Raw genomic sequence first — 19,400 nt, forward strand, 5'->3', positions numbered from 1 at the left:
TTTAACCTTTTCTTTTAAAATGCCCCATACAAAGTTACCATCAAAATGCTACATACAACAACAAATAGTAACAGCAGTGATGATTTCTGTTTTTAGGCTTTAGCAACCCTGTTATCAGCATTTTGGAAAGGATCACTACCTTTAAGCACTGTGCCACAGTCCGCTGGGCTTAGGAAGATTAAATTTAGCAGTTTTTGCTACTTTAAACGTTCTAACATGCGTGATCTAATAGACTGAGCAAAGAGCTGGAAGCTTGAAGGAGGAGGTTTTTATTTCACTCCACATACTGGCCCCAAYTTGGGTGATCTGGGGCAAGCCTCTGTGCCCCAGGTTCCCCATCCACAAAACGGAGTTAACAGCTGCCGCTCGTGCAGATGAGCTTGTGGGGCAGCATTAGGAATAGAATCAGCATCACCTCAGCCCCTGAATTATATATTTCGTAGACACAAGTGCAAACTAAAAAACGCACTTAGCAGTAACCCCACGTAAAGCACCCTGGGCTCTAATGAACGAAGAGGAGAAAACACCTCGCAGGCCTCACGACGCTCTCCACGTTCGTCACGTTTGGCCAGTGACTTGCAAAATGGGCAAAGTCAGGGGGGATCATCTGAAGATTAATCCGAGTTGCAAAAGTTGCATTTTGCAGGCAGGGAGCTCATCTTGCTCCTCCCTTTCCAGAACAGAAATAAAAAGCTGAAGATGTTATTAAAAAAAAAAACCACACACAAGAAAAAAAATCCCACCACCAGCCRGAGTGCATGCACATGCTGCGATTGGCAAGCGGGGCTGGGTGAACAGCGTTAAATAGAGAAATAACCTTAAGCACAACAGTCTAAATCCATAGGGCATATTTTACACAATGAAACCATTGCTAATGTGTGATGGGAAAGGTGCCGAACCTTTTGTGAGATTTGTCACAACACAGTAACATGGAATTCGGAGAATTCTATGCAAGTGCTAAAAAATGCATTTCCTGTTACATGCAAACAAAGCGGGGAGAGATGTTAAAATACTTACAATGGGTGTTCCAAAGGGAATGTAACCTATTAAAAAAAAAGAGAGAGAGAGAAAGAAAAAGAGAAAGAACGCATGCATTTTAATATAGACAGTTTGGGGGTGAAAGAAATCACACCTAAGAAAGCTAATACTGCTGCTAGTTTAGGGTACCAGCCACACCTGGCAAGACAGGCTGCTCTCACTTCTACCAGCTTCCTACCACTGTGAACACAGCAACTTCCGTGGAGCTACAACTGAAGCACCAGGCACAAGCAAGAACAGACTCCTGGATTTTACCAAATGGCCTTCTCATCCTTTTTTTCTTTTTCTCTTGGGTTGTGCAGCAAGAGTTTCCCCAAAAATCATAGCCTCACAGAACAGCTGAGGTTGGAAGGGACCTCTGGAGATCATCTAGTCCAACCCCCTGCTCAAGCAGGGTCACCTAGAGCRCGTTACACAGGATCAYGTCCAGGCAGGTTTTGAATATCTCCAGAGAAGGAGACTCCAGAACTTCCAAGGCCTCATTTAGAATCTGAAACTTATTCCAGTAAAACTACTGTGTGCCAGGATGTCACAGCAGCACTTCCAAGGGCATCGTTTTACTGGACCGGGCTAGGGGGTAAGGTCCAGTCAGCAGAAGCGAAGAGAGGGCAGCTCTGCCCAGGAGCTGCTTCCTGCGGAGCGGCAGCAGGAGCCGGATGTCTGTCCCACGAGAACCGAGCTGACCTAATGGCTTGCTGCCACCAAGAGGGGGAGATCCTGCCCCCCTTCCCCGCTCGCAGTCATGCAATCTGTTCCCTCCCTTGTGCCAGCTCTGCTGCTCGTCGGACCCTCCTACAAGCTACCCTAGCTAACCCAGGAGACGACGACTCGGCCTCCTGCTCCTTCCCCCTTCTCGCCGGGCCCTGCTTCCACCAGGTTAGCGTGCTAAAGGCACTCGTGGAGTGCTCCAACGAGCTGCAGAGTCCACGCAAGATAAGGAGCAGGAGCACGTCACCAGGCGACACCTCCTTCCTTTACTCTCCTCATTTCACCAGCCTCTCCAACTGGATAACCCGTTTATTTCCAGGTAAGCAGAAAGACCAATATGGCAGAAGCCCTTTGAAGAAAGTATATTTGCATCTGGGCTGAGGAACAGAGGAAAGAGGGACTATTTTAGTCCTACTGGTATAAATTAGTAAAGCTCGCTACAATAGATGAGTGAGTGTACCGAACCTTAATGAGTTTCACAAAAACAAAAAAACCCCACAAATATTTCACATTTTTCTCCCATTAAGGCTGTAAATTCTTATGCTATTTATAATTCATTTCCACGACTTCAGCTAGAAGGTCTCAGAGTATTTTACTGACATTACTTAATTAAGTCTTATGGCTCCAATTTACAGTCAAAAAGGACAAAGACCTGAGAGGAAAAAAGATTTTTTTAAGTTATAAACAAAGCAGCAAAGTAGTGAGTCCTGGCTTTCTCCTGCACCTCATCCTTAAAATTATCCTTCTTCAAAAAACTGGAGAAGAGAGTCCATCAACCCTGTTATTTTTCCCAGGTGCCCAAGTTGTTCCATCATGTGAAGATGATCCCCACAGAAACATGGAAAAGGTCCTATTATGGGGGCAAAAGGGGATGGTTTAGTTCTCTCTGCCTAGTTAAGGCACCTCACCAAAAGGCAGTCTCCAGAGGGGAAGGAGCATTGCTGCAGCCGAGCCACGGACACGCGCAGCTGATCCTGCCAAGGCTTCTCACCGCCGCGGTGCTACGGACCACTGCGCACTGAGAAACAGGGCTCACCCTCCTCTTCCCTGGACAGTAAAGCACTAAGGTGCTCCTTGGACACCAAGCTTCTTTATTTACCCCAAAGTCAAAATGACCGCTGCTGTGATGGACACCAGAGAGGAGATTAGCTTGAGTCCACTTCAAAATATTTGAAGGAGAGGAAAATACTAAGCATTGGCTCTCTCACGGGTATTTAGGGTCCCAATTTGCCTTGATTTCAAAGGGAGTTAGATATTTGAATGATTCTGAGATCTTAGCCTGAACTCAGTGCAAAAGCAGGAGAAAAAGACAACATTTCYTACGACTTCCCAGTAAAGATGAATCATTCCCCGATAAGGGTATATACTGTACCTGACATTCTGAAAGGCATGAAGATGGTCTCGTTTGTATCGGGATGTATGATGGCCTGTAAAACAGTCAGCAAACAGACAGAGTGAAGGCACAGCAACAGTTGGCAAGGCGCGCTGAAGCGGGCAGGCAGCCTCTCCGAACAGCATGTTGAACCAGAGAGCAGAGAGGGACTCGGTACGTCTTGTCATGAGCACAGCAGCGTGCTCCCGGTGCTTCCACGGCTCCGCTCAAGACAGCTATTGTTCAGCAGTCTCCACAAAAGCTGCTCCTACTTCTGGTTTTCCCGTCTCTTCTAAAGATGCTTGACATAATTTAGTGCAAGTGCCTAACAACACTAGAGCCCCAAATATAGAAGTGTCTCTTGCTTGGCAGCACAACCTCCCCGAAGACCACCCACCACYGTGCCTTAACCCAAGCAGGGAAAAGGCAGCTCTAGAGGGGGAAAAGGGAAATCTATTTTCTGTCCTCAACTGCTTTCAGCGCCTCCGCTGAGGTGCGGCTTGCCGCTCTGGGTGAAAGCCTGCCCGCCCAAAGCAAGGGAGAGCCTCCRTCCCGGCACGAGGGAGGGGAGCACAAGCAGGCAGGCGGGCAGAGTTGCTTCTTCTGGTGGGAACGAGGGCGTCAGTCAGTTCAAACCACTCGTGCCACGGAGCCCTAAGCCCTCTCGCTACGAGTCAGCAGCGCAGGCACGGCGAACGCTCGCTGCAGCCGGCGGATCCGACTCCTCATACGCCACAGAAGACRCAAGGGCTAAATTACCTCCCTACAGGAGTTGCCCTGAACCTGGTCCTAAGTCTGAATTCATCTGACGCAAGCTCTAACTGCTGCGGGATGGGAACCACTCTCTGCACGGGGATTGGGGGGGAAATCGGAAAGCTGGACGAGTAGAGCCGCCCTTTCCTSGGGTGCTTGGGAGCAGCAACGCTTCTGAAGGAGGGGAAGATCCGTTCCCAACGAACGCCCTAACAGATTTCAAAAGCAGCATTCAACGCTTCCAGAGTAAAAATGAGTCATTCGTATTAGAAAATTAACGACGTGCACTCMGGGAAGGCAGGCTATTTAACTTTATTTTTAAAATGATGGGTTCTAGCATCACTTCCACTAACTCCATTGACATATCTCCCCTGAATGCGGTGAACAGGCATCAGTAATGCGCAACACCAGGAAACTCTTCCCTCATTTGTAGGTATTTGTAGATACAAGTCTGCATGCCAAATCCAAAGAAATCTTGAATTTTCTTTCAGGATCCAACAGAGTTTAAATAAAAACTTGTAGGCACGCTCAGCTCCTGGTAAAATAATTCTCCTCAAACAYTAAGAGATTTGGATTTGCCAGAGGAACGTGCCCAGCCACAGCTTCTCGTGAGCTAGAGGAGCCAACTGCGGTGGCTGTGGACTGCCCAGACCAATTCTGCTCTACTGAGGAACAGCAGACTATGAAACTCATTCAACCAAACTCTACARCGAGCCCGGGCAGCTGCCCCAGCGTAACCTGGCCGGGCAGGAGGGAAAACGATCCCTACGTGATCTGGGACTGCAGAGGAGAGAGGTATGTCTTGGTTTTAAGCCTCACTGAAGAACTGTCAAACTAACTTTGAAAGATTGAAGACYAGAAATCTCTTGACTAGCTAGGAAGGCCAAAATGGAGACATCAAAATATGTAAATAAATAAATCAGAATCGTAGGTAGAAACAGTGTTCTTGGCATATAGATTTATGTGGCAAGATAGAACAGCAACGGACAAATCAAGTAAGGCAGAAGAGGACAGCACTTTCTCGTTTAGCAAAAAGGGAAAAAAAAACAAGCTATATTTTAAAACAGTAATGATATATGAAAAAGCACATTACCAGCCATATTAAAAAAAAAAACACATTACCTGCTTTATTTTTTGAGCTTCCCACAGCTAGAAAAAGAAAAGAGAACATTACATTTAAGAGAGCAGCATAGCTTTCACAATCCCTAGTTTCATTCAAAACCCCAAATATTCACCTTATAGCTGCCACAGTAAACGAATGGGAGGAATCGCTTTACGGCAGACTCCTTTTCTGCATCCTCCCAGGACCTCACACTGCTATTTCAGGGTCCTTTATTCACTCTGAACTCTTTCAAATTTCGGTGTCCAGTAAGATTACCAGGCCAGAGAAGACATTCTTACATTCTTTCTTAATTTGAAAGATCRGAAAGAATAACACATACCCCCCCCCACAAAAAAAAAAAAGAAAGAAAAAAAAAACCAGAATTCGTACTGTGCTTATCTTCTTAACTCTGCCGTGCATAGATCTCAATGTAAATTTAGCACAACCTTTTCCTTGAACGAGCTCCTGGTTTTCCTGCGGAAATCAAAGTTTGCTGGGGAACAAAGGTGGAGCAAACATTGCAGCAGCATCTACGCAAATATCTCTTCAAATAAATCCTGCCAATTAGACTCAGCACAAGAAGCCTCCACTATTCTTCATTTTTCAGAAGAAGGTAAACATTCTCATTGAAAAATACTCAGAAAGCAGAAAAAAATCTGTTTAAAACTCATGAGCCCCTATTTTTATTTACTAATCATCATAATCTAGCAGCACCAGAACACCTCAAATAAGGCACAGACGGCAGAAATCTGTGAACACTGAGAAAAGCATATCATAAGCAAAAACCATATCATACACATTAGGTATAGACAGAGGCAATGAGTAGCAGGGCACAATACCAAGAGATGCTGGAATATACTGCACAGCCTCTGACTTGTGATGGTCTGCTATATAACAAGGCCAGAGGACTTTCCTTCTTGAATTATGCATAAATGCAAATGATGATTTTGGAAAAAAAAAATCTTGATGTATATATTTCTGGAGAAACACACACACACACAAACAAAAAAAACAAATAAAAAAACCCCCACAAAACCACAATCCCAGGATTACAGGAAATTGTCACAACGGTTAAATTATCTTTATTATTAAAAAAAAAAAAAAAAAAAAAAAAAAAAAAAAAAAAAAAGAGTTCTACCTTTCTGGCTAAGGGCTGGCTTCACCTCCCAGCCACTGGCTCATGTTACACTCTGCCTGACAGCCTTCAGAGCTGCCTATTTCTGTTCTTCACGCAGGTACTCAGAGCTGCTAAAGTCACCCTTTAACCTGCGCTCAAAATAAATAAATATATAAATAAAATAAATTAAGAAAATCACAAGAAAAATTTTTAACAGAGCCAAAAGACTGGCTGCTTCGTTGGCAACACACGTTTGCCAATCTTTTAACCACCCTTGTGGCTCTTTTACATCTTTCCAATTTGTCAACATCCTCTTGAATCGAGGATGCCAGAAACCAGACAAATTATTCCAGCAACAGTGGTACCAGTGCCAAATCAAGGCTAGGATAACCTGATGATTTGCACTCTGCTGTTTATAAATCCAAAGATACTGATAGCTCTTTTTGCTGTAAGAGAGCTCACATTTCTCTGATTTTCCACCAGAATACCTACTTAAACGCCGTGCGCCTACTCGGTCACCCAGGTATTCAACRYTTTGGTTTTGTTTAGGCTGTTGCCYTTAAGGCCTGAATTAAGCCCAGTTATGCCACTCTTCTTCCCCTGAGGCTCAATGCTTCCCCCAAATAAATACAAATTCAGGAAAACACTGCTGGAATAAGGCAATTAGTCTTTTACAAACAACGAGGCAATCTACCTGCTAGGGCATCGAGCCAAGCTCTACCTGCTAACCCTAAAATCCAAAGGGTGGGAGGCTGCGTGCCGAGACAGCTCACAGGGCTCTTCCGCATTCGGCCAGGCTGTCGAGCCCGCGCGCTGGCTCAGAGGACCTCCACGGGGCGAAGATGCCCCAGGTGATGAACCAGAGTGTCCCAGCAATCCTGCAGCTGCCCACGTCTCACCTAGCTTAAYGCGGGATCATCTTGCCTCTCCAACTGCAAGCGCAAACGTTAACACAAAGGAAGACGGATGGTTTCGGAGCCAGCTCTAYGGCTGTTTTGGTCAAGATATCTAATTTCATTAATTGATCCCAATATTTATGCATTTTCCTGCTGCAGTGCAAATATTGTTAGAACATGAGATTTCATTACTTCTCAGAAGGAGACTTTACAAGATGCACCTGATGAGTCACCTACAGATTCTGCCAGCTCATTTTCACTTTTTTATCCTCTAATTCATTTTCTGTCTGCAGCCTTTTTCAATAGCTTCAGTGCTCYGAGCAGTCTTGCCAGTTGGGGGGCTCGTTTCTGAGAGCATGTCTCTATTTTAGCTAGAGATTTCATTCACACCCTCTCTGGCCATCTTAGAGAAGCAGCCAGATTTTGATCTCATCTATACGAGCGTGAATCCAAAGCATCTTCACTGGAGCATGTGGAACTACTCCAGATTCATGCTGAATTTATGTTAGAATTTGGTCCACAATCTCTAAATATAATCAATCTATCTAGGGTGGGTCTCCTCCAATAGATCATCTTGCTTTAGATAAGCTCAGCTGCATATTAATAGACTCCAAGCTATAGCGTGTGCAGTTAGGTCTTCGCAACCTCTCCAAGCATTTTRCCACCACTCCAATTTGGGTGCAAGGACCATACATGCTCATACATGCATTTACACCAAAGAAACTCTGAGGACGAGGGGAAGGAGATGCAGACCACAGCTAACAGATTTCCCTTTCTGCAAAGCAACCTAAACAGGTATCCACAGGCAAGTTAATAACTCCTGAGAAATATATATGATTTTTGGTTGGCAGGACCCTTGTTAGCCTTCYTTACTTAGCAGTAGAATAGCAGCTTAGGGATAGCTCTCAAAAAAGTATTTATTTAAAGAGTATATCCACCCCAAATCTATTAGCTAACACCTGCCATGATAAAGGTCATACACAGCGAACCACATATTCTTAAGAGATTAATTTCTCTGCTATTAACTATAGTAAGATTTCACAGTTCTGGGCTCAAAGATGTCTCCTTTTTTTTTTTTCCCCAGCTATACATCCATGAAGTTTCACTAAGACTAGAAAACCATGTTTACAAATTGCCACGGCTCGCCTGTGTTTGCAACCGGCTCCAGCGCTGCTCAAACAAGTGGCCAACTCTGCGCTACACAAGCACAGTTGGCTGTACCGAGACCACCTACTACACCGCTTAAGTTGGACTCGGCTGTCTAAGWTCAAGAGAGCAATGACAGATTCGCACCACCTACTCCCTTCTGCTGCCAGACCCTACCTCCCTACACAGCCAACGGAGACACAAAGGCGCATTTGAGCGATTCATGCCGGGAATCCGTAATAGATGTTCTTACCGCTTCCCTCCTGCATAGGCAAACAGGATTTGAGGCTCTCGCGCRCTACACTAAGCAGACATGCAAACACGCTATCTTAAATCCTAGAATACGTACTCTAAATATGCCATGTCAGGAATTACTCTGTATGCAGAAAAGCCCTGACTCTCYGGCTGCACTTGAAAAGCGCATAATGACAAGGCACAGTTGTTTCCAAAGAGTTAATGAGGAGTAACGTGGTTAGGCAAGCTCTACACATAACAAGCAACACAGTAGGCTTAGCGCCGCAAAGACCCACATTAGACATTGCACTAACATCACTCACAACGGTTAGCAAAATGCCCCTAGTAAAGACAAAGTAGACAAGGAAATCCACGGAAGAGCAAAGAGTTTTAGTTGCTCTATGTCATCCGTCCAGCTGCATGGAGACAGAACTGCGCCCCAAAGCCTGCGTGTCCTCTTCTCGCTGCATCAGGGCGCTTCTCTCGCCCCTCCACAAGATCCCACCCGCAGGTAGCAGTCTGCAGTTTGCACCCCATCAGCAAGTGCCAGTTGTTTCACACTCTGGGAGCTGCAAGGTTTATTAAAGCAAAACTCCGATTATYCCACACTGAATTCCAAATATTTCAGTGTAGGGACTGGAATGTATAATAGAGCAAAGCTCATTCTCAAATACAAGAGCAAGCTATTTTTCATGTACGACGTGGCCATTCAGGGGACAGCCTCCAAAATCAAATGTTCTTTTAATCAATCCCAGTCATTCATAAACAAAACATAACTTACCACACTGAAAAGCTCACTGACAAGCTCATGCTTCAGGCCAATAGCAGGAATCTGGCATCACATTAGAGTGAAGCAATAACAACAGTTTTACTTCTTTCTAGATCCCTGAACTAGAAGTCAAGTGGTCGGAACAAGACACTGGAGATGGACTTCACCTCCAAGACATCTACAACACAAACAACTACCGCAGCGAGTTCTCTGGACTTACTTTATGCCAGTGGGCAGAAGACAGGCTATTTGTCTCATCCTGACTAGTTGAGTGGTCCAGGCTAGATGACTTGCACTCCAACAGTACTAATTTCTCTCCATCGACTTTCAGAGGGATGCCGCATGGTTAGTTCTGCATAAAGTTATGCATGGCCCAAGATGTAAAAACACCCTAAATTGTCAAGCACCTGCAGCTTGTACCCACTTTGGCATGGCTTTTTTTGGGCATCTTTCAGATTCTGGTGGGAATTGCATGAAAGGTGAAGCTTTTTAGGCTGGAACATTGAGGTTTGTGTAGCATTTTTTCCGAACAGGTCATCACACAGGTTTAGCTGAGCAGTGAGCAGGCGAGTGCTCTAATCTGCTTTTTGCTTTCCTCTCCTGGCAGCTCCAGCTCCACCAGGGCCACCTGCATGAATCAGGAGTGCTCATGAGCAGATCACCACAAAGTTGGCAGGGCTAGCTCGTATTTATCTTCCTTGTAAGGCTGAACGTACTGGAAAACTTCTAATACTTATTCCCTGTGAAGGTCAGCAGGTGACAGGAAAAGAAGTAAGTATGCCTGTATTTTTAACTGTTTTTTTAAAAACCTATTTTTACGTGGCACTGAAAACCAGTGCCAATCACAAGGCAGTTYGGTGCAGCCTGATGGAGCTTCCTGTTAAAATCCATTCTGCTCTGCTCTCCACCCTGCACTTTTTTCTTTCCCAAAAGCGTGATCACTCGTGCTTTGCATGCCTTTCTCCCACTTCTCTCCTGCCTGCTCCAGCCTGAGTCCCAAAACCCACATTTCCCACTTCTTGAAAAGTGATATTTAACAGAGAGGCAAATGCACACTCCAAGCTCCAACCAAAGCATTCAATTATGGTTAAATRCTTTTAGACAGACAACAGTGGACTTGCATACCTTTTGGCTCTGCATTAAACATTGCCTAAATGCCTGCAAATCTGGTAGAGGTGCCTTCCGTCACACAGCTGGTCTGCATGGAATCTGATGTCTTCCTTTATTACCAGCATGGAAAACAAGATAACATAACCCACAATCTATATTTGCTCCTCACTTGGAAGTCTTGCTTCTTAGACACTTTCCAACTATGCTCCTAACAATCTTCACCTTTGAAAGGTTTCAGCTCCAAGGAAATAAACCTCAAACGAGCCACRCACGGGCTAAATTACAAGGAGAATCTACACATTTTCTGTCCTGCTTCCAACACCAAAATGCATCAGCAAAAAGACACCCTTTCCATCCTAGGCATCATTAAGTCACAGCTGCTGGCCGCTTTCAGAGCCATAAAGCCCTCAAGAAAACCTGCCTGTTAAGAAGCATCTGCTGAGACACCAGGACTGTGGGACAGCTGTAGGGTGGCAGGAGCCACGTGGGGACACCGCGTGCAGTGCCCATACATGCTGCAATGCAGAGCACAAATTGTTGGGAATCAAATTGTGAACCAAGAGCAATTCCACTAAAATGCACAGATTTACACAGATACAAAACCAGTGTAGGTGGAAAGAGAATCAAGTCCTAACCGATAAAAAAAGATTGCACTTAAATAACACTTCACTGCTTCGCAGCACTCAATAAACATTAACTAATTAATCCTCACAGCATTCTACTGGAAAGGTTTAAATAGACTAAGAAGCACTCACAAAAAAATGTTTCTTGTGCCAGGGTCAGAGAAGGACTTGGATGCCATTAYATAGTTTAAAGCACAGCCTTGGAAACTATGATGGCTAGTGCAAGGAGCTTGCTCAAGATCAGATYTGTTTCGGCTTACTTTAGCCCAGACAGAACTTGTGAATCAAACCTAATTTGTAATCTAAATGTGAATTCAGAGAGAGTGTCTCAATCCCCTGATGATTAAATGAAGCTAAGGCAGTCTGCTGCTGAATAAAATCTTCTACAGTGGAATTTAGCATGGTTTCATTAAGGTGCATTAATCTACCACCCCTCCGCTTCTGCTCAAGCTCCCTAGATGCCTTTTGGCCTGATAGCCTGGACTTGATGCCTAAAATGTTCAACCCATCTTAGACCAGGTCACAGAGTCACAGGGGAACACTGAGACTGCAGAAGACAATGTCCAAGTGCAACCCCTGGACCACCAAACAGGCTACTTTCTCAAAACGAAACGGAAGCAGCAGGACAACTGATACATCTCTATCCTGCAAGAGACCAGAGGAAAAAAGTACAGTTTACTGCAAATGGACCTCTTCGCTCTTCATCAACACTGCTACGAAAAGCTATTATTCTCCAAAAGGGATGCTGTTTAGACTCTGATAGATTCATTGTTCTCTGCTGTGTCTGGGACAGCATGAGTGGCTCTTCCCGCTGCTAACATGATTGAAGGAAGAACACAGTAATAAATACGTGCCCATTAAGCTGGTGAGTCTTTTTTCACTTCACTGATACTAATGGGGAAGAAATGAAACAGTTTCAAAACAGCAAGTTGCCAAAACTGCATTTGGAAAGGCTCAAGAGTGAGAAGTCACAACTGACACCACGGTTCATGCTCCGCCAACGCTCCCAGGAAGGGGCTGGCTGGAGGAATAGCGAGTGTCTGTCTCCAAGGGACAATTTCAAAAAGCAGCATTTTTCCTCTCACTACAGATCATTCAGGGTATTTTTCCAGCCACTCTCGTGTGTGGAAGGGGTGAAGCTTTCCGAGTGGAGCTTCTAAGAGTAACAGAGCARAACAGGACAACAGAGCTGCCTCACTGCTATCTTGATTTCTAACCAACAGATAAGCATGCATCGTAACATATGCACATATATAAATATCTTGTCAAATGAGCAGCAAGAGTGAGTAAATCTAGGGAACTCTGTTGGATGAGGTGASCTCCCAAGGTCCCCTCCAACCTGAATCATCTTACGATACTATGGCAGACACAGAGGAAGATCTAGTTCCTGCCCTGCATAGCTCAAAATCTAAATATCTGGGGCTTCAAAGCCACATGATTCTAGCCAGGAGGCAATTCAGAGCTCAAGATGTTTAGTTTTGGTCTTAAGAAACCTGGTTCATCTCCTACCTTCACCTGCTCTCATCCTCACCAGCTCAAGCAGATACACGTTTAAGGAACCAGAGCTCTACCATCCTTCCCCTATCCTAGGGGCGCACTCCCTTCCCTGCCTTGTACCAGCACGGATGTTCACACAGAGCAGAAAAAGTTCAGGGAGCTGCTCAAATCAAGAAATGAAGTGCTTCAGAGGTGGGGGAAGGCAGCTTTAGATTTTTTTTTTTTTAATTAAGATCAGCTCTCTGAACCAGCTGTGCCAATGCAAGCAAGCAAGGAGGTGGGAACACATGGCCGGGAGGAGAGACGGCAGAAACATGGCAGTGCTGACTTAGAGCAGCTTATGCTGTCATGGCATCACACTTTCCCTTAYAATATTCTGCACACAGACCAAATTCATATCAGTGCAGGTATAAAGTGCAGAGAATGACAGAAGTACAGTCTTCATTATGGGTGCACACTCAAAGAAACAGCTATTTCCATCAGGCTAACACCYGCATCTGTACAAGGGTTACATTTAGTAAATGCCATTAGTTTAACCTCTTCTTGGTCCCATGTTGGCATTAAAAAGTAAAAATCTTGTATGGAAAAAGCATCATTCAGTACTCACTCTCGTGTGTCCTTGTTCAACGCACCAGCAGCGCTCTCAGACACTCCTGCCAGTGCGTTGCTATTCTGCGGCTCTTTACCTCTCTCTACTGGCAGGACCAAAGGGAAGAGCTGGGGCACCAGACGAAGAGCGAAGGGACAGATGGGAGGTGTGAGAGGACAAAAAACCTTCACCACTCTATTCCGTGGACTGTATTCTGTGTCTTGTTTAGACATCAGCTTTTTAGAACATAGTGCTATGAGATGGCAAATGGGCAAATCAGGGCTCTGTCCTAGCTGGACCAACAGCCTCATGTCACAACAGGCACTCAACAGCAGTAGCTTTGACTCTTGGAGGCTAATGCAGCAGCTATTGCCACCTCCATTTCAAAGGTGGAAAGAGACCTCAGGATTCAATGCACAACATGGACATGTTTTTCTGGACACGCCAGCAACGCATGGAACTACTGCAGAGAATTTTAGCAAAGGAAACAAAAACATGGGCATTTCAGGGGAAGAGCTGAAAGAAAAGAGCAGCGTTAAGTCTGCAACAAAATCTCCCGAGCGCTGATGCCCTGCTGCAGCCCTTCAACGGCAGACGTTCATCCTGCGTGCTGCTGTGCCTCACCAGGGCTTGGCCGCATCTGACGTTCACCAGCCTTTGAGAGGGCTTTTCTGCAATGCACRTTTCTGCAGCACAACAACCACACAGCAAAAAGCAGCTGTGTCGGAAAACAGGAACGATTTAAATCTCTCTTTTTCTGATAGCCGTTGAGTGCTGCTTCTCTTAACTTTTACCACTGCTGACATGCCAGCACCAATCTGTTCCTCCAATCTGTGCTGGTCTGTTGGACAGGTTGGAAAAGGGACTCACACACACAGAGGACACAGATGCAATGCTACAAATTAGTGAAAGAAGCCTGAGGATAAAGGACAAAAGCCACATCGTTATGCCTGCAGTTGGTACAGCCTGGCGGTTTGAGGATAAACCTCAGCACTGGTACTCCAGGACCAGAGAAAAYGTCCACTTTCAAGGAAGCTGTTTCTTGATTCTTATTTATCAGGCTGATATTTTGTGACAAGTGTTTTTATAGAAGAAAGTACTCCCTCAAATGAAACCATTTTACTCCAGGGGAGATTCCCCACAGGAGGCAGTTTGGGGAATTGCCTGCCCTGTTTAGAATTGGATATGTTACAGTCTATACCTTCTGCTGCAAATTGGCTCCGAGTGCACTTGTGTGTGTCATTTTCACCTACCCACTCTCAGATATCACCAGCCACCAGAGTTTTATGCTAAGGGCCTGATTCTGCCAGCCCTGTATGCCACCAGTGGAAACCTTCACTAAAAACGGCTTGCAACAGCGGGYCTTCCAACCCATCTCTCTCGCTGCRTCGCAGGCTGTAAGGAACGCAACCTAAAAAGGTTGCTTAATGAGCGATGGCTTAAATGAGGAGCACATATAAAGTGCTAAAGAACACACCAGCGAGACAAAGCAATCCTTATGGAACAGCAACAATTCAACAGCATCTCCAGAGCTGGAAAAGGTGGGACATACATTACAAATGAACTRGTTTCTCCCATCAACATGAAGCCTACACATTTCCTTCTCCTCCCCCCTCTAAGAATCATACTAATTTAGTTTCCTATGGGACCRGTAGATGAAACAGGATGACAAACTACTTCATGCCAGCACTTCAACCACACTAATCCTCTGCAGAAGGAGCTCTGTGACCAGCATAAGTAGAACATCTACCGGGATTTCCACATTTCCATTTTGACAGCCAACAAGAACTAATCAAGGTAATAAGAAGTTTTGTAATCTCACCAGGTCTCTTGAAGATAGTTTTTATATCTAGAGCAGAATTAGAAACTGCTGTTTCTTCCACCAAAGCACGTGTAGATTTACGCAATTCAGTTATTCAATTCAGAGACATGCAGCAGTCCCCAAACTCCCGTTAGGAGAGCAAACACCCCCAAAGCATTCAGGGGGACTGTTCTTCAAGTAGTTTTTATGCAATTCTTGTAATCCCATTGAAGTGTCTAACCCAAATAACCAAGAGAACAGAAATAAACTCTGAATGGTGGCATTACTATGAATATCTTTCTTACTCTTACTTACTTAGAGAAGAAAATCGAAATTATAATAACCTGTCAGAGAGGGAGGTTGACCACAGTTTGGGGTATTTCCACTAGAGAGAATGTTTTTGGATTTTAATAAGTGGAATGAAAACACCCAATTTCACTCATATGTAATCAAAACTAAGTGTGGCTGTMAAACACTGGAAGAAAAGGCTGGGTAAATGAGCTAAGTTGATGGGAAGTAGTTTGGAGCATATTTTCTTGCTCAAATACATAGTACTGAATAAACAATAATCAAACATGTATTCATCCTTAGCTTTGCTAAGTACATAAATTATGTACCCACTATGGTAAAAAACATGTTTTGAAAACATGATTTGTTTGAAAATGTTTGGAAACATTTTTCCAATGTAGAAAATACTGTCCAKTCCCTCATTAAAAAGCTATCAGCAGTCTAGCAGCTATTGACAGTTAGGAGATCAATTCTTCATTTTTGCTAATAATGCCCAAGAAATAGGTTTTTACCACCTTGAGTTATTGGTCATGTTCCCGAGCAGTGAAATCACTCTAGTTCAAGAACAAGTACGAGAGCTGCTGGATCAGTGTGAGACCTGCGAGCAGTAAAGATGAACCGAGGGGGTTACTGATACAAAGGGAAGTACAAGTCCGTGGTGGCAACCAAAGAAGCCAGCAAGGGGCAGACCCAAAGGAGGAAACTCTCCACTTTTCACAAACGCTTGTGCCTCAGCCTCTCTCTCTGACACCAAGACAAGCACAGAGCTAATGCACAGAGGAGCAGAAAGATGGTGGAAGGAATGTTATAAAAAATGTAAATGTTGGGAGCGTTGAAGTAGTCCACAATCTTCTCACTAAGAGCACAACTGGAGATAAACAGCATTTATTCTGCAATCTAGCTTAGAGATGACCACGGGAAACAGGAGCAATGCATGACTCTGGCTGTCCAGAGAGGTTTTTTGTTGTTGTTTTTTTGCTTTGTTTTGTTTTTTTTTTTCTTTTTTTTTTTAAAAAAAGAACACTCCACAATTGTTCCATTTCAACTCATTTTGAAAAATCTGAAACACTCTCTCTATAAAGGCCTGCCAAGAAGATAAGAAGTGTTCAGGAGATATTTGACATAATTTTAGACTTTTATCTTTTCATTTTTCATGCAATTAAATCATTTCAGCAAGGGCAATATAGACTGAACTGAGCCTCTGGTATGCTTTCAGCTACTGCCTGGCAATCCTTGATGAGAACCACAAATCTCTGAATGGGGAGGGGAAAAAAAAAGAAAGAGTTTGAGCACTGTCTAACATGGTGCACCACAGAAGCAGATCAGTCAAAAAATTAAACAAATMTCTCAGTCAAAGCAAGTTATCTTTCAGATTTGGAAGCTGGCATTTAGGGGGTTTACTRAGTTGTTCACAATGCTAATAAATTAAAACTCTGCCCAAACTTTTATCTTTAAGACTAAGGTGATTATCATTGCAATTCTGACTGTGATGCCAAGTAGCCCATTCGGGCATTTTGTACCATCTGCCTTCAGCCTTCTCTACCTGTGTGCCATACCCCGTGAATRTGTACAAAGCTCATTATAAAAGGAGAAATTGAGAGGTACTAGCAACAAAACCCTCTGGATGGGTTAGGAAGGGTTTTACATAGTTACCAGCTATGTAAAGCATTGGACAGCTCAGTCACTTAGTCACTTACTCCACCATCAGTGCAGGCATGCCAGTCCCTCTCTTCAAAGCAAGCACCTCATCCAAGCTGCACTGGGTCCCTTTTCTCAACCAGCACTAGAACGACTGCAAATTCAACTAAAATGACATGAAATATCTCCTCAACTTACTGCCCTGCAGCCAAAGGCCATTCTGCAGACAGTGGTGCACACAAAAACCATAAAAATGGCAACTCACTTAGGGCAGCAAAACAAAAAAGTGTTCTCCAAACTTCTTTGGCTCACGGATGGAAAATCTGGGGTGAAATCAATGCAAAGGAGATGCTTCCCTTCCCCCAAAGCAATCAACCAGCACATCGTATGTTCTGCAAATACCACTGTAATTAATGAGACACTTACAGCTGCGTATATCTGGCACGCTCTTATTACTGGTAAGCTTGCCAGTCAGCTGGATCTCCCCACATGCTCTCCTTGAGCTTCTCCTCTGCCCTCGAGTTAGACAACAACTGATGGTCAGAGCACAAGYCCCATGACATACGCTCAGAGCTGCTGCTGGTCACAAGTCCTCCAAGCATAGACAACATTTACAGCCCTGTTTTCATTAGATTTATAGTTAGATCTTCCTCTCTGCCTCAAAGGAAGGAAGGARATTACTTGGCTATGACTGACCGACGTGGAAAGTTCCATCATGCATCATGCCACCATAAACTTCATTTTGTTATAGATCTAGGCCATTAACTGTTTGGTAGAAAGGGCTATCACCAGCAAAAGTGAAAATTAGTTAGTTTTTTAGAAAAGAAACAGTGCTTTCTATAACAATTTTTGAGCAATGTTTAGCCTGAGTATGAGAAAAAGAAGAGAAYAGACAAAACAAAGGAACTTAAAGAAAATTTTAAAAAATCAGTGTTATTTTGTGACTGCAGCGCAGCAGTAACCATAGGGAAAATGTTACCAAGTTAGCTCCATAACARGAGAATACTATAGGGGAAGGAAACAACCAATGCCAATAAAAGACTACAAAGATTACCTCCCATGCAAAGAAAAGAGCATTCCCAGGAATATCTGCATGTGCAATGATTAATTGCAGTTTTCTTTTCCACAGGTTAGAACTGCAAAGTAATGCCCTCCTACAGGCTGAGTTTATTTCTAAATTGGTGGCTCTGCTTTAAAGGATAGAGATATCTCACCCATTTGGCTATTACAATTCTCTTATAACTGTCTACAATAGCATGTTGAAGATTTTCACCATCTTTCCTTGTAAGCAAACATAGCCAGGCACTTTATTCAAGTCCACTCAAGAACATGCTTAGGAGGGCAGGAGTATTCAGACATAAAGGATTCAAGGCTTTCAGACATCCCTTCAGGGGACATCACTGTCATAACCAAAGGGCTGGCTGGTCCATCGACACACTGGGAAGCTCTTTCCTTAACTGAGGTGGAAGCTCCTCCTCACCTACACCCAGACAGACCATGAAAACTTCACAATCTATTTGGCACTTCTATTGCCAACACTGCTACCTCGATCTCCCATACATACTTTGCCCGGTTCTTTTAAGAAACTACAAGTAAAATGGTATTTTCCATCCTCTGTAGAATCAAAGGCATCTGGTCTGCTCATCTCAAGCCTTCTGGTAACCTTTTAAAGCTTAAGAGAAGATGTGGCCTACACTAGTGCTAATTTGGGGATCTAGGCATTAAAATCCTCATCATAAATTTTTGGAACTGAAATGCGTGCGATCTGTTAGATGAGACCAGACCAAAGCAGTCTCTCTGTAAGCAAAGCTCCTTCCCAGGAGAAAGAGATTCCATCCTTGGCCCTCCCAAAAGAAGGGGTACCTCTGAGATTTGGACACTAGGCTGAAACTTGGGAGACCCAGACCCTCTTCTCAGTTTTACCAAGTGCAGTGGCTTACCTAAGTGGAAAATTGTTTCACTTCGCTGTAGCTCAGTTTTCAATTCCAAAAACAACAGTATGAACAACGACCTCCTCTGTAGTCATTAAGTTTCCAGCCACTCTACAAGAGTGTTGGAGCAAACCATGGTGACAAAAGGGGAGAATCACTTTCTCCTTAGAAAGCCTCGGCCTTTTGGATGGTTTTCATCCATAGTAGCAACCTCCTCCTGTTTGATCTTTAAGGAGTTTGATCATTCTTTACAACCAACTCACTCAAGAAGCAAAGGAGGACTGATGCTTGCTGGCTTCACAAATCACTTCCTCAGGTTAACAAGCCAGTTTCAGCTGCTTCTTAAATACGGTCTGTCACTCCTGTTACACTGCAGCCTGAGCATACTGATCTATCATCTATTTTCAAGTCCCTTCCATCATCACCCTTTTTACAGAGGTTRCAGTGTCACAGGAGAACGTTTGTGTCTCACAGCCTGCTGTTGGGATCCACCCAAGGCTAGCTCACCCTTCCCTGCTGTTTGGTTTAATTAATGCAGCAAAGGATACTTAAACACAGTAACAAGGACATGCTGCAATTCCCACCCCAGGCTTCATGGATGTTTCTTGAATTCGATCACTGAAGAAAGTGGTATCCAGCTCCTTGGGAAAGCTGCTTATCCTACAGTCAAATGTAGGAACAAGCCATCTGTCAGCAGAGCCCACTTGAGACCCCCCAACACAATTTACACCGATCAAGACAAACTGTTCAATATTTTTATTATTTTTTTACACTGATGCGCTGACATT

General features: G+C 44.1%; 1 protein-coding gene across 4 annotated transcripts in view; it reads right to left on the reverse strand.

Annotated features, from left to right (window-relative positions):
• SFXN5 (sideroflexin 5) overlaps positions 1-19,400 on the reverse strand; it is a 114,564-nt gene that overhangs the window by 66,998 nt on the left and 28,166 nt on the right. For all 4 annotated transcript variants that reach the window (XM_085314627.1, XM_085314624.1, XM_085314626.1 and 1 more), the window contains 3 exons: positions 4,994-5,020; positions 3,119-3,173; positions 1,018-1,043 (listed from right to left, as the gene is read on the reverse strand). In XM_085314627.1, the coding sequence (XP_085170753.1) occupies positions 1,018-1,043; positions 3,119-3,173; positions 4,994-5,020 (108 nt within the window). The remainder of the gene's footprint in view (positions 1-1,017; positions 1,044-3,118; positions 3,174-4,993; positions 5,021-19,400) is intronic.

This window comes from Rhea americana, unplaced genomic scaffold (assembly GCF_003343005.1).
Source record: "Rhea americana isolate MKP2758 unplaced genomic scaffold, rheAme1 scaffold_41, whole genome shotgun sequence".
NCBI classification, from domain to species: domain Eukaryota; kingdom Metazoa; phylum Chordata; class Aves; order Rheiformes; family Rheidae; genus Rhea; species Rhea americana.